The sequence below is a fragment of the Lissotriton helveticus genome, chromosome 6 (assembly GCF_964261635.1).
Source record: "Lissotriton helveticus chromosome 6, aLisHel1.1, whole genome shotgun sequence".
NCBI lineage: Eukaryota > Metazoa > Chordata > Amphibia > Caudata > Salamandridae > Lissotriton > Lissotriton helveticus.
In genome coordinates this window covers 1,643,783,267-1,643,799,394 of record NC_136067.1, presented here as the reverse complement: position 1 = coordinate 1,643,799,394, position 16,128 = coordinate 1,643,783,267, and the positions used below count along the sequence as shown (strand labels likewise).

The 16,128-nt window shown below is 47.9% G+C and overlaps 1 protein-coding gene across 4 annotated transcripts in view; it reads left to right on the top strand.

The window, feature by feature from the left end:
- The window catches only part of CCDC88A (coiled-coil and HOOK domain protein 88A), an 822,041-nt gene that overhangs the window by 759,364 nt on the left and 46,549 nt on the right, over positions 1-16,128 (top strand). For all 4 annotated transcript variants that reach the window (XM_078649494.1, XM_078649496.1, XM_078649495.1 and 1 more), the window contains one exon: positions 441-521. In XM_078649494.1, the coding sequence (XP_078505620.1) occupies positions 441-521 (81 nt within the window). The remainder of the gene's footprint in view (positions 1-440; positions 522-16,128) is intronic.

The following is a 16,128-nucleotide window of genomic DNA, read 5'->3' as shown; positions in this document are numbered from 1 at the left end:
AAAAGGGTTGGTGCCAAGAGAAAGTATATCAAAGTAGTAACAGGAAATGATTTGCAAATTAATTATTTTAATAGGTTGGTCAAGATAGCAAAGCTTAAATAGGTTAATAATTTTATTTTCAAGGAGTAGGATAGCATAATGGGCTATCAGGCTGGAATCAACAGTGTACGTGTATTGTGCCACGATGTCATGGATAGAATGATCACAGTCATAGTCCAGAGGGTTTAATGTAGGCGAGGATTTCCAATTGGTCACTTGGTGGCTGAATGGGTAAGGAAATTGTATCAACTGTATGCATGTGAGTGAAGACGCTCTTGTGTGACACAAAAATGGTGGTGTCCTTTCCACGCTCCAGAACTTAAAACAAGCTGTTTTGCAAGGGATATTTTTTTTGCTAAAGTTTAATATATTATGCTTCTTCTTTGTCTTTGCTTTTGCAGTTTCCCGACCAACCAGTCTTGATAGTGGCAGAACATCCACAAGCAACAGCAATAATAATGCTTCATTGCATGAAGACAAAGGTATGCCCCAGTTGTATTTTCTCTGTTTCAATAAAAAATCATTGACCTGTTGTTTGAGCTCTAAAGCCTCACCAATTATAGTGCTTCCCAGAGCGCAGCTGTTCTAAACAATCAGATAGCCTGAATTTTCAAATCTTCAGACTCTCTTAGGCTGCTCATATTTTGAAATAATGATCCTTTGTTTATCGGAACATTTCAAAACAATAGAATTTTGGTAATAATAAAGAACAGCAAGAAAGGCAAACCTCATTTTTCAAAAGCTTTGCCAGGACTCTCAATAAGCCAAGTTGTGGTTGCCAAAATCCTAATCATGCATTCAGTAAAGATGTTTTTATCATTCATCCAAGCCATATTAAATCCATAAGTAGGGTCCTAGTTGATCACTGTTGCACAATATGAGTGACTTTTTTGGATTCAATTTCCCACATATTGCCCTTTTTTAATACAGGGTTCTCTTGTGACCTAACAAAACCAGCAATTTAGTTCCTCTCCCCTATTTAACTGTCCATTTTTCGAGTCTTCCCCTGGCTTGGATGCTCCTGCAGTGTAGGGCAAAAGCTTACTGTCTTTGGCATATGGTAATGAGGGATGTGCATTTAGCACACTATGGGAGTATTTCTGTATTTTGATTGCAAAACGTTTTCTAAAGTATTAGTGAAAATTAGCAATATAAGTGCCAAAGTAAAGCACTGCCTGATTTTCTTTGTTGCAAAAGAAGACTTCATACCCTTTTCGTGGTTCCATACCATAGCATTAGTAAATTAACAGATTAATATTTGCTTAGTTCTTGAATTCTGTCACAGGGAGATTGTTTCGGTTTCATCCAGAATTTGATAATAATTTATATGGTTGAAGCAGACAGATGCAACAGGTAAATCCCCAACCCCTGTCAAATGCTATCCTCTCTCAACAGTGACCTATTTAGACAATTCCTGTTTTTGAAAAGGTAAAGTCCAAGGGTGCTCAGAAGCTGGATTCGCCCAACTTCCCTTATAAAATATAGTAAGAGAAGTAATCCAATTAATTGTCAATCAGGGAACCCTTTCCAGTGTGGAGAGAGTGCTGCTGTGGAGTAAGCCTATACATTGGGGAATGCCACAGAATTTGTTGTGTGCCATCCAAGCTCTACCCTCAGACACGAGTCAAAATAAAACGAGTTGCTAATGCTAAATTTTCTGCAAAGATCTAATTCTAACCAGGGTTTGAACCAGGAATGATTAATAGTACCTCTGTTTATCAATCTTTATGTAATAGACCTGAGTGTTGCATTGACCTAAGTCAAAGTGTTACGCCTAAAATCTGAAAGAAACAGGTTAGTATTAGATTCCTTACCTTAGAATATCCCCAGGCGTCAGTCTGGATCCGGAAACTTTTGCGTAGCAGTACCCCTGCGCGTCGGTAGGCGTCGTCTGCAGGCGTCCCCTGCGGCTCCGCGTCGTCGGCGTCGTGCGCCGTGATGACGTCGCTGGAGTATATAGACGCCGCCTCCGCGCGCTGACGTCAGTTCTTCTTTTTTCCGCGCCAGTTAGCGCAGATCCGAAGAGCAGTACTCCGGTCTTTTGACCAAGTTTTTTGTTAACTGATTGATCTTTACGGTGCCGGTAGGATGCCCGGTTTCAAGAGTTGTGACGAGTGCGACCGCATGATGTCGGTCACCGACCACCATCGACTCTGCCTCCGGTGTCTGGGCGCGGACCACGACGTGGAGTCCTGCGTCGACTGTCGGGCCTTGACTGGAAAAGCTAGGCGGGAGCGGTCCCGCAAGCTTCTCGAACTCCGGTTGTCGGCCCCGCGTCGAGAGCGGTCCCGGTCCGGTCGGAGGTCGAGGGAGCGGTCGAGGGAGCGGTCGCGGAGCCGCCATGGGCGCTCCGGGAGTCGCCACCATTCCTCCGGCTCGTCAGGTAAGCACAAGAAGTCGGGGCGTCGCCATCGCACCCCCGACTCCCCCCGACGCCCGCGTGCTGCGGCCGGGGGCTCGGGTGACCCCACCCCCGCGGTCCCGCATGGGTCGCCGACGCCGTCTACCCCACACCTGTCGGTCCCTGGGGAAGGCGCGTCGCGTGAGGAGATCGAGGCCTTCCTCATTGCTATGAGGGCGAGGTCTTCTCCGGCGGGGCCTTCGGCGCCTGCGGGCCCGTCGGTTCCGTCTGGGGGCCCGAGCGGTTCGGGTGCTCCTGCCCCGGCGCCGCCGGTGGCTCCGGCCCCGGCGCCGCTGGTTCCCTCTGGTTCGTCGCCGGCTGGTCTCCCGGCCTCTCCGGCGTCGGTTCCTGTGGGCCAGCCCGTGGTACCGCCCCCGCGTGGTGCAGCGACTCCGCCGTCGGCTCCGGCCGGCGTCGGGTCCCCGGCACCGACGCCGCGCGGCGCCACCCCCCTTTCCTCCCCGACTCCGGACTCGGAGCCGGACCGGCGTCGGCCGACGCCGGACCCGACGCCGATGGGGCCCGTTGACCCCGATGTCTATATCGTCGACCCAGAATATGGGTATGACGAGGAGGAGTATGGAGAGGGTTGGGAGGGGTCTGAGGACCCTCTATCCCGTGCCTGCCAGTACGATGTGGACTGGGTAGGTGATCTGGGTGATGCCAGTGGCCTGGACGAGTCGCCCAACCCTGGGTTTGTCTCTCCGTCCCCTGTGGCGTCCGAGGCGGGTGCTGCCTATTCGGTGGTCCTGATGAGGGCTGCCAAGGCCTTACACCTTGAGCTCCCCGTCGCGAAGGTCAAACCGAATATCCTGACGGAAGTTTTTAAACCGCAGTCATGCCCCCAGGAGCCTCTGCTGCCGTTTAATGAGGCCCTGACGGATGTCCTTCTGGGCACCTGGTCCAGGCCCGCCTCTGGTGCGCCGGTTGACCGGAACGTTGCCAGGCGTCACCGTCCCTGCGCGGACGACCCTGCCTTCCTGTCCACCCATCCCTCCCCGGAGAGTCTGGTGATCCAGGCCTCCACTTCGCAGTCCGCATTTCCGTCGGCTCCGCCCGACCGGGAATCAAAGAGGTACGACCAATTTGGAAAGAAAGTGTTTTCCTCTTTGAGTGCTGGGCTGCGGTCTTGTAACACCGCGTGCCTCTTGGGCCGCTACACCCACTCCCTGTGGGATACGGTCGAGGAGTGTTTGCCGCAATGCCCCCAGGAAGTGCGGGACAAGCTCACCCGGGCCTTTGTTGAAGGCCGGGATGCGGCGCGGTACTCGATCCGTTGTGGTCTGGACACCACGGACTCACTGGGACGGGCCATGTCCACTACGGTGGCGATTCGTCGCCATGCCTGGCTGAGATCTGCCAACTTCTCACCAGACGTCCAAAATACGCTTATGGACATGCCATTTGATGGCAGTCGCCTGTTTGGTGACAAAGCGGACCACGCGCTGGAGCGCTTCAAGGACTCCAGGGTCACGGCCAAGTCCTTGGGTCTCTCGACCCAGACCCAGCGCCAGCAGACGGGTTCGTTTCGGCCCTTTCGTGGCCAAGGGAGAGGAGGTCCCACACGTGCTGCCAGCCACGCGGCGCAGAGCGCTCCCCAGCGCGGTGGCGCCCGTGGTTTCCGCCGTGGTGGCGGTAGAGGCCGGCGTCGTGGTCGGTCCACGCCTCCCTCCGCTGCGGCATCCAAGCCTTCCTAGTCCGAGCTTTCGGGCTCACGTGACGCCAGTGGGTGGCAGGGTTCGCCATCACCACTCCCGCTGGCGCGCGATAACATCGGACAGGTGGGTGCTGCAGCTTGTCCGAAGGGGCTATGCCCTCCCCTTCGAGTCCACTCCTCCAGCCATGCCACCGCAGAACCACCGTGTGTCGGGGGACCACTTGACACTTCTGCAGGAAGAAGTTACGGCCCTCTTGGCCAAGGGGGCCATCGAGCGCGTTCCTGGGCCAGAAGTAGGGTGTGGTTGCTACTCCCACTACTTTCTGGTACCCAAGAAGGACAAGGGAGGCCTGCGTCCTATCTTGGATCTACGGAACGTCAACGGCTTCCTCCGGAAGGAGAAGTTCAAGATGTTGACTTTGGCTCAGGTCTTGGCTGCTCTAGACCCACAAGACTGGATGGTAGCGTTGGACTTGCAGGATGCGTACTTTCACATCCCCGTCCTGCCGGCCCACCGGCGTTACCTGCGGTTCACGGTAGGCCACGAGCATTTTCAGTTTATCGTGCTCCCTTTCGGCCTTACCAGCGCCCCACGGGTGTTCACGAAAGTGATGGCGGTGGTCGCAGCTCATCTGCGCCGGTTAGGGGTTTCAGTCTTCCCCTACCTCGACGACTGGCTGTTGAAGGCGGGCTCGCCCCAGACAGTCGTCCACCACCTTCAGATGACGGCAGACCTCCTGCACGAGTTGGGGTTTTCCATCAATGTGCCGAAATCGCACCTGTGTCCCTCTCAAAAGCTCCTTTTCATCGGAGCGGTTCTCGACTCGGCGCAGTTTCGGGTTTATCCCCCGGAACGGCGGGTCCGGGATATTCAGGCTCTGATTCCCATCTTTCAGCCGTTATCCCGGGTTTCGGTCAGGTTGACGCTGCGGCTTCTGGGGCTGATGGCCTCCTGCATCCTTCTGGTGCATCACGCCAGATGGCGGATGCGGGCTCTGCAGTGGGACCTGAAGTTTCAGTGGGCCCAGCATCAGGGCAACCTATCCGACCATGTCCTGATCTCGGAGGGCACTGCGAGACAGTTGCAGTGGTGGCTTACAGACCGCGATTGGGTCAGGGGCAGATCCCTCTCCCTTCCCCAGCCGGAGCACGTGGTTGTGACGGACGCGTCCCTCCAAGGCTGGGGTGGCCACTTGGGAGAGGCGGAGATCAGAGGCCTCTGGTCTCCGGCGGAGTCCCGGCTCCATATCAACATGTTGGAGCTGCGGGCGATTCGCCTGGCACTGAAGGCATTCCTCCCCTTTGTCATCGGGAGTGTAGTGCAGGTGTTCACGGACAACACCACCGCCATGTGGTACTGCAACAAACAGGGCGGTGTGGGGTCGTGGACCCTTTGCCAAGAGGCTCTGCGCCTCTGGCAATGGCTGGAACGTCAGGGCGTGACTCTGACGGTTCAACACCTGGCAGGTTCTCTGAACGCCAGGGCGGACGAACTCAGCCGTCGGTGCTCGGTGGATCACGAATGGCGTCTGAACTCGGATGTGGCGAGAGGCCTCTTTCAGCAATGGGGAGAGCCTTGGTTAGATCTGTTCGCCACAGAAGAGAACGCGCAATGTCATCAGTTCTGCGCGTTGGAGTTTCCAAGACGGCACTCGCTCGGCGACGCCTTTCGGCGCGAGTGGAGTTGCGGTCTGTTGTACGCCTTTCCGCCTATACCACTTCTGCCCAGAGTGCTGAAGAAGATCAGGCGCGACCGGGCCCAAGTTATCCTTGTGGCTCCGGACTGGGCTCGAAGGTACTGGTATCCCGAGCTACTCAGCATGACAGTCGGTCCCTCGATCCGCCTGCCCCTTCAGGAGGACCTTCTGTCGCAGCAGCAGGGGACGGTCCTCCACCCGAACCTGTCCAGTCTCCACCTCCATGCGTGGAGATTGAGCGGCGACAGTTGAGGCCATTTGACTTGCCTCCTGAAGTCTGTGATGTCATTCTGGCAGCCAGGCGTCCCTCCACAAAGTCGGTATACGCCTGCCGGTGGAACAGATTTGTGGCATGGTGCACAGCAAAGGCTGTGGATCCCCTTTCTGCCCCTCTGTCTGAGGTTCTCCTCTTCCTCCTTTCCCTTGCCCAGCAGGGCTCTGCTCTGGGCACTATCAAGGGCTATCTTTCTGCCCTTTCCGCCTTCTTGAGGCTACCTGATCAGCCATCTTTGTTCAAGTCCCCTATTGTGTTAAGATTCTTAAAGGGCATCACGCACATGTATCCTCCAACTCCGTTCGTGATGCCTCAGTGGGACTTGAACCTGGTTTTGACTTTCCTGATGTGCGCTCCCTTTGAGCCCCTTCATTCCTGTCCTCTCCGTCTTCTCACCTTAAAGACGGCCTTCCTGGTAGCCATCACCTCTGCCAGGAGAGTGAGTGAGCTCCAGGCTCTTTCTATTCAACCTCCTTTCTTGTCTGTTCATCCTGATAAGGTGGTTCTTCGGACTAGACCTTCTTTCCTGCCCAAGGTAGTCTCTGCTTTTCACATTGGGCAGTCCATCACCTTGCCCTCCTTCTTCCCGCCTCCGCATCCTTCAAAGGATGAAGAGCGGCTCCATCGTCTGGACCCAAAACGTGCGCTTTCATTCTATATGGATCGCACACGCCAGTTCCGGGTGGATGACCAACTGTTTGTTGGCTACGTGGGTGAGAAGAAGGGAAGGGCGGTACAGAAACGGACCATCTCTCGGTGGGTCGTCCTGTGCATCAAAGCATGCTACTCTTTGGCTCGGAAGGAGCCTCCTGTTGGGCTGCGGGCCCATTCCACTCGGGCCACGGCGGCTACTACTGCCCTGGGCCGGGGAGTCCCTTTGCAGGACATTTGCCAGGCGGCCACGTGGGCCTCGCTGCACACCTTTGCGAGGCACTACTGCCTGGACAGTCAAGTCCGGAGGGATGGCTTCTTTGGCCGTTCGGTCCTCCAGGACTTTCTGGTGTAGGTTGTATTGGTTCGCAGACCCACCACCGGGGTTGGTATTGCTGGGGTATCTATTCTAAGGTAAGGAATCTAATACTAACCTGTTTCTTTCAGATGAACAAGTTACTTACCTTCGGTAACGATATATCTGTAAGAAACAGTAGTTAGTATTAGATTCCTTACCGCCCCGCCCGTCCTCCCCGTTCTGCGAACTGATACCTAGGGTTAAGGACATCCCTTTCAGGGCCCTAGTTTCAAATGGCACCAGTGTTGGTTCTCACATGGCTCTGCGTGTTCTGGCGCGGAAAAGCTGTGTGCAAAGAACTGACGTCAGCGCGCGGAGGCGGCGTCTATATACTCCAGCGACGTCATCACGGCGCACGACGCCGACGACGCGGAGCCGCAGGGGACGCCTGCAGACGACGCCTACCGACGCGCAGGGGTACTGCTACGCAAAAGTTTCCGGATCCAGACTGACGCCTGGGGATATTCTAAGGTAAGGAATCTAATACTAACTACTGTTTCTTACAGATATATCGTTACCGAAGGTAAGTAACTTGTTCATTAGAAGGAGAGCCAGTGGGAAACCTATATTATACAGATGACATTGTCCTTTTGAACACAACAGACATTGGCTTGCTACCAACAATGGTAGCCCTAGAGGCCTACTGTAATGTAAACAGACCAGCAGCGGAAATAGAAAAGACCACACATGTAATGTTCAGCTGGAATCAACAAAACTGGACTGATGATATCTAAATGGCTCTGAGGTTAGAGGGCGTACCATCCTATAAATCCATGAGCTCTTGTCCCAGAATCAGAGGGCCGTTACAATCATCTAGTCTCGCCTAAGGCAATGATGATGCCACTGAATTTTGTCTATTCAGGGACCATTCAGAATGATCTGTAGCCCCAATATTATAAGTGACTAAAGCAAAACTAATGCCTATGCGTTTAGATGCCTACCTGGGCTTTAAATGGTGAGGCAAAGAGGATCCATTTAATCTTTTCTGGCAAAGCTATATTGACCTGTACAGATTATAAAACATTTTGACTTCGTGTGTGATTCGTTCATTTTTATGTTGTCAGTCTTCCCCTCTCCTTATGTGTTTGGTGAGTGTTTTGTAAATCACCTATTTCGCAGGCATTGATTAATGTCTTCAGATTTTATTACACACTATTTGTGTCTGAACATACTACAAATATTCTTTTGAGCCTTTATATAGTAGTTTAAATAGGGTAATTTCTTCAGATATATGCTGTATATGTGTTTATTGCTTTAATTCTGTAATATGTTACCCATAGAATAGTTGTTGAATATTCATGATCCGTACCATACTTCTTAGAACTTCTATAAAGGGAGTCAACACCCTGACTTTTGTTATCCTCATTGTGGACCGTCGAACCCCAACGTAGTTCATACATTTGCAATTTATCTTTATTGTGGAAAAGATAAAGGTACTTATGGAACATAGGAAATTAGCTTGAGTTGGAATAGCTCAGTTGAAAAAGCATTCTGATTCTGTGCATTGCACAATCAAACTTGAGTAAGCTTGAGGGTACAGATAAGGGATGGCTTGATTGGGAGCTCCCACAAATGCAATACATTTATGGATTATTGTGAAATAGAGATCACTGTGTTGGAAAGTGGCGACAAGAGGAAATGGGTGTGGGTCATGAATGTAGAAGGCACTATGTTGTGACCAGAATTCCAAGGGACAAAATAACGAAAGGTAAAATTGTATAGATTTTCCATGCCTAACGCCACATATAGGTACCTTGCTGATGTATATATTTGCCTTACTAGTATCCTCACTAAATAGAATATTCATGTGTAACATTACCTCTTCATTCATGTAATGTCACTCTTTAGATGGAGCTAGAGCTAGATAAAATTGGTATCTGATAGAGACTTCTAGTCGATGATTCCTTACCTTAGAATTATCCCCTGCACGCCGGTAGGTGGCATCATTAGGCTGCGCGTGGCATTGTATGCTTCAGAAATGACTGAACTGCCAATTGCCGTCCACCACCTCTCCTCTGCCCCTCCCTCTTTTCCAGGCAGCACCCAGGCTCCCCTAGCTAATCACAACGCTGCTGTCACCAGTATGACAGCAATGTTGTGATTGGTCTGAGCAGCCTGGTTCGGCACTCATACAGGGAGTGAGACCCTGTGCATGTTCTCCACCCAGGCTGTGCAATACAGCCAGGTGAAGAAAATGCTAAGTGCGCATGACTGTTTGGCCGGTGCAAGACGACTGGCCAAACCGTCATGCACTCTTTAGTGCACCAACCACTCCTCCCTCTGCTGTATGTGACTTCAGCAGAGTCTCACCCCACCCCTTAAAACTGCTTCAGTACAGAAAAATAAAATGATAATAACATCGTTTTATTATCTTCCGCTGTAGTGGAAGAGCCGCCGCTGTCCAGAACGCTGACATCCGTTCTTTTCTTTCCGCATCAGTCAGCGCAGATCTGGAGAGAGCTACCCAAAGTAATTTTTTTAATTACTATTTTTTTACTTTTTGTCAAAAAAAAGTTTGAGATCTTTTCTCAAAGTGTGGCTGGTATGTCTAGTAGGAAAGCCTGGCTCAAGACCTGTAGCACCTGTCACCGACGGATGTCAGTGATGGACTCGCATTTTGTTGGCCTGTGCCTTGAGTGCAACCACGACGCGAAGACCTGCATCAACTGCTGCACCATGCGACGCCGCGACGGTCTCAATCCCGGTCAAGAGGAAGGTCCTGGGATCAGTCACTGAGTCCTAGATCTTCGTCCCTCTCGAAGTTCCGTCCAGCACATCCCACAAAAAGAAGAAGAGCAAGAAGTCGAAGAGGTCTTCAACTTCGCCCAGTCCATCAAAGTCATCCGACGAGACGAGGGAGCGTCGTCATTCAAGGCCTGGCTCCGCTGTAGAGCCTGCACCTGGGCCGACTCCACGCCTCCCTGAGATTCGGGAGTGGAAGGGACCCCGCTCAACTTTGAAGATTTTATGAGGCCATGCACCTCATCTTTAGGTGGTCCGTCATCGTCTAGCACACCGACGGGCCCGGGTAGGTCCACCCCAAGCATCTGTCGGAGTCATTGGATCCACGGATGGATCAGGCCTGGCACTTGTCATACCACCTCGACCTTCCCCAGTCCTTATGACGATGCTTTCGGCACCATTCTCATCCCCTACTCCAACATGGATTCGGAGGGGCGTCGTCTAACTCCAGCACCGACTGGAGCCAGGGCCTCCAGGGCAGAGCCCAAGCCCTTATGCTATGGGATAGGACTTGGGGAAGATTGGGAGGGTTCACTGGACCCTGAATAATGCCAGCACCTAGACCCTAACGTGAACTAGTGTGAGGTATTGGCATACACCAGTGGACTGGACACCTCCCCAGGCTGCACTTATTGGCAGTGCTTCAGCCAGGAGTGACCCCCTCTGACCTGCTTCTCCCGTTTAATGAAGCCATTACAGATTTTCTGCTTAGGACCTGCTCCAAACCATTGCACAGGGGTTCCTGTGAATAGGGCAATTGCTCACTGCCATCGTCCCACACCAGGGGATGCCAGTTTCCTCACACAACACCCTACCCCGGAGAGCTTGGTGGTCGAAGCCTCCACTTCTCATGTCAATCCTGGCACATTCCCTACCACCTCGCTGTATAGAAAATCCAAGAGGCTGGACATCGTAGGAAAGAAATTGTTTTCTTCCACCAGTCTGGCACTGTGGCCTGTGAACACCACATTCCTTTTGGGCCATTACTCCCATGCTCTGTAGGATTCGGTTGCGCAGGTTCTGCCCATGGTACCGGAGGAGAACCGGGCCATACTCCAGTTATAGTGACGGGGGGATGCAGCAAAGTTCTCAATCAGATGTGGGCTGGACACAACTGACTCACTAGGCAGAGTGGTTCTTTGTTACGGCCGCACCTGCCTGAGGATGACTAGCTTTTTAGAGGATGTTCAAGCTTCACTTATGGACATGCCCTTTGATAGCTCCCTTCTATTTGGAGACAAAACGGACTCAGTGCTGTAGCACTTTAAAAGCAGCAGGGCTACGGCTTAGTCCTTGTATTAAGTTAGACTTAGTAGTCAATAAGATTTTAATAAACCAAAGTTCGACAGCAATGCAAAAACAGTCAAAAACAGATGTCGATAATAATTGTAACTTCAAACAATTTGTAACAGTCCTATGAGTCCTGATGAAGTTGACTCTAAGTGCAGTATAGGAACCACTCACACAGCCGACACGTGTTTCGTCGTATAAATACGACTTTGTCAAGGCTGAAAAAGCAGTATATGAAAATGCAACTCGTTAACCGAAGCACATGTTTGTTTATAATGACAGTCTGTACACTGTAGTTAGAGTCCTAAAACATCTGTCGAAAAAACAGCTAGAGACAAAATATCAATCAATAGCATCAATAGTCCAATGTGCAGTCTATCATAAAAGTGTACCATCACCTTAGTTGAGAAAACCAAAGTAAGAGAGAAAGGTTTAAGGTTGGAAGTACATGATGGACAGTGGTAGAAAACCTACCTTGTCCCGGCAACCCAGTTCACCAATGATTTTGTGTTTTGAAATGGAGAAGTGATTACTACAAGAAAGAAAAAGGTGATTTAAACATGCCAACAGTGAATAGATGAATTCCCCTTTTTAATAAGACAGGAAAGTTAATTAATGAGAGGAACAACAAAGAACAAGAAGAACCCAGTACTAGTAAAGCTTAAATAATAATATTCAGAAGATGGTTACCTCAATTGGGAATCATTCTTAGAACAATAACTCCCAATGTAATATGAACATGGCCCTACACGGTGTTTATAGGATTCCAGATATTCTAAGTGAAAATAGATAATAACACGCTTAATATGTTAATATACTGACTCTGGTAAGTAACATTACCATAGTGAAAACTCCTATGCCATTTAGTTAAATCTGAAACACAGTTTGGCCGATATTATATCTGGAACCAAAACTGTACTATATCAGTCATGTCAATATTCTGACAAAGCTTTACCAAGCAAGATATAAACGTCTAATTTCAAAAGTGCGATGATAAGCAAACCTCAAAATAATCCCGCATGACGTAAACAGATCATATATAATACCATTCACCTAAGGCAACCAAAGTATAGCATACCCCAAATATTTAGATAGATTCGACCACACTTTAAAAGTTTTGTAGTGCGTCCAAGCGAAGTTTTTAACACGAAGCAGATTCGAAAATCTGTCGTCTGAAAAAAATATGTATAAGGAACTACCTTACTGCAAGTCTGTGTCAGGAAAGACAAGGTCATGATTAATAAGAACAGAGGGACTGATAAAACGAGATTATAGGCAAGATTCACAGATTCAGTGCAAACCCTCATTTTATTTTGAAGAGCTCATTAATAACTAAAGCAGTTAACTGACAATGGAAAAATTTAAACAGAACTCCTACGGACTCGAACATTACTCTTTAACGAAGTATGCGTACCTTGTAATACTGGTACTTAAGTTCCAATGAGATCAATTTTTTCAGAGGTTCGGTAGCACGACTAAAATATGGACGGAGAGATGTCCCAATCAGTTTATACCCAGTGTCTATAGATAAAATGAGAGAATAAGTATTGTATTGCTTAAACCTCCGACATTTAAAAACCTTACACATAAGAGAACATTTTGTCAATTTCAGATTCGAAACAAAGAGGAGAGAAAGAGTAGAAATGATTTATCTAGATGGAATTGAATCTACAAAAAGTGAGCGAGTGCAGCCTAAACCCAATATTAGAAAACTACACCCTTAAAGTAAAACTTACTCCTTTGCACACCTACCCATATAAGTATCTATTTGCACATGTTCAAGGTTTGATAAATTTCAAGTCGGTAACGGACCGTGTTCAGCAGCTCCTCAAACTTTTTAACACAGCGGGACTCGTCTATCTAAAGTTTGAAAAAGGACCCATTAATATACTAGATTAGAAACCGAATTACCGGAGCCTCCTTACTGCGTTTTAACGCTAAATTTTTAAGACACCAGCCCCCTAAAATGATGCGCCCACACATTTAAACTTGTTTAAAGAACTGTTATAGTCCCCTACCTCCGAAGTTTCTTCCGTATCGTGTCCCAAACATGGTAGCCTCCTCCACATTACAGGAATAACGAAGCTCCATAAGTACCCTCACTCACGTCAGGGTCACGTGACCAATACTTCCCGTAATGGAACTCGTCATGTGATCAGAGCATTAAAACGTCCTGAACACCTAGATGAAAGACAGCGCCATATTTCAATATTCCCGTATTATCGAAAGCATGGAAGAAAGATCTAATACTAGTTAATTGGTATCTTTCATCAATTCAAAAACGAGAGAAGAAACATACAGAGATGTATCCTTGTGGCCCCTATTAGACAATATTCCCATACTGTCAGTGAAAAGGAAAAAGGCCAAAATCAAGTGCAAGTTAGTTCATATATTTCAAGGTTATATAGAAAACGAAGACGCATGTTGAGGTGTGTGCTCGCGCCCCAGTTCGCCAATTATTACAATTTTTTCACCATTTAAATAAGGAGAAAGTACTCTATGTTCATGCCCTTGTTATATACCCTGTTAGTATAGACTCGAGTGTGAAGTCAAATGAAATACACCACACATTAGTATTTTTGCGATGATTGAGAAGGGAGAAAGTGTCAACCTATGAAGGTTACAATCTTTTTTAAATGTTCTCCTTTTGGATATATCTCGCCAGCCAGAGAGAATAAAACAAACTAAAACATCTTATACATGATATGCATAATGAGTTCACCACATAGTTTGCACAAAGTTATCTTTTTACTCTTACATTTATACATTGCATGACATTATAAAGCCAAAAGGGGAAAGTATGCTGATCAGTCTTGGCATATTAGAGTTGTATCATGCACACGACATTACTATCATATTCTTTGCATGATATAGTCTCTATACAATTAAGTTGCAAGGCTAACTAGATTGAACATGTTGCAAAAAGGACAAATGCTATACAGTGTCATACATAACACAAGAAAAGCAGTGCTGTCTACTAGTTTAACATTTAACTCTGTCAGTATATTTTATGCGTGGAATTTGACAGACCTCCAACATATATGTGATTATAACTCCTATCAGAGGCTTCTAATCTTTCAAAAAGACCACCAGCTCCCTGTCAGTGTTTAATCCATACTCGACTGCCCTCAATTTATTTATCAAAATTGCCTCCAACTTTCACCAGGAATGTGTTCTATCCCCTCCCCTTGGATTATCGTAAGCAGTCTAAATTCTGTGGAATTGAATTCGGTGAAGTTCTGCCGACCCATGAATGGCCGTAGGGTAATCAGTGTTGTTATTTCTTATTGCCCTAATGTGCTCTTGTAGTCTCTCTTTCATTGGTCTGATCGTGCTACCAATGTAAATTTTGCCACAAGGACAAATGATACAATACGCTAGATATTTTGTGTTGCAGTATATGAATGTCCTCATCGTGTGTGTGATTTGTGTGTTGTATTTAAAGTCTTTCTTTTTGTCACAAGCATACTGACTAACGTTGCAGTGCCCACATTTATGGAAACCCAATGGTGGTAACCCCAGCCAATGTGTCTGTCTTTTCTTCTGATTAAGATTATAGAAACTGGGGCAAAGGGCATTTCGCAAAGTCTGTCCACGTATTAAGATGATACTAGGTTTAGTGGTAAGACTTCACTCACAACCGGATCAGCACTTACAGTTAATGAGATTCAGTCTTTATGTTGTCGCAAACCGTATATGGCGTTCCCTAGTGGTAAGGCGGTTCAAAGGACTCGTCTGAAATTTTGGCCAAGGGTTGTTTTGGATTTCCACATTAACCAGGCCATTTCTTTGCCTCCTTTCTTTCAGCACCCTTCCACACCAGCTGAAAACTCTTTATTCTCTAGATGTCAGGCGAGCCTTAAAATTGTATCTAGACAAAACAAAGGTTATGCACAAGTCTAATCAATTGTTTGTAAACTATGGCCTCATACGTACGGGTTTAGCCACGTCTAAACAATCTATATCCCGATGGATAGTGTCTTGCATCCTATTATGATATCGGAAAGCAAATATGATTCTATCCGGTACACCTAAAGCTTATTCCACTGGAGGGAAAACTGCCATGGCGGCTTTAATGAGGAATATACCCATCTCTGAAATATGTAAAGCAGCTATGTGGAGATCTGCTCATACTTTCACCGAACACTCTTGATTGGACTCGGATGCTAGAACAGATGCTCAAGTAGGACAGGCCTCTCTGAGGAATCTATTTGCTTAATCTGGTCTAGGGGTCATCTCTTTTCTTTTCCACCGCAGTTTGTAGGGATGAGCTTGCAACTCTATTCAGTGCTTATGATTATCAAGGAGCTCCCCTGAGAGAGAAGGACTGTTTTTTTACCTGTAATCCTAGTTCTCTCTCTGGGAAATCTCTATTGAAATCATAAGCAACCCACCCTCCTCCCCAGTGGATGAGGCATGAAATGGGCATTCACTTTCCCCACATGATACTTCCACTGTCTCAATAAAAAGAACTGAGACAACTGCCACATGCTGGGCATGATGGGATACTGGTGGGCTGTGAGCCCTTAAAGGTGCAGTTTTTTTTGCATATCTGCACAGTTGCTGCCTAAGGGGCTACAATGTCTTCTTCGTTTTTTCTTTAAAATAAAATGTGTTTGGAAAGAGCTTTACATAGTCAAATAACATAATTTAAGCTAATTTTCCTATTTTCTACATATATTTATTACCCTTTTTCAAATGTAATCTGAAGAAATTGGCCAATATAGCCTTCTTATAGGCTGCAAAACAATATTGTCTAAAGTGTCTCTCCAGGCCCTACTGAAGAAAGGTGAACATCTACACTTAAGGAGATATATTGTAAAGAGGTTCTCCGGGATCCCCGCACGTGGGCGGGACTATTCAGTGTTTATGATTTCAATGGATAATCCCCCGAGGGAGAACTAGGATTACAGGTAAGAATCCATTCCTTACTGTGGATATATAACTCAGTAAATTATAGGTGAGCATGTTCAATTGATTGGTGGACGTTTTTTCTCAATTACTTGATCATGAGTATGA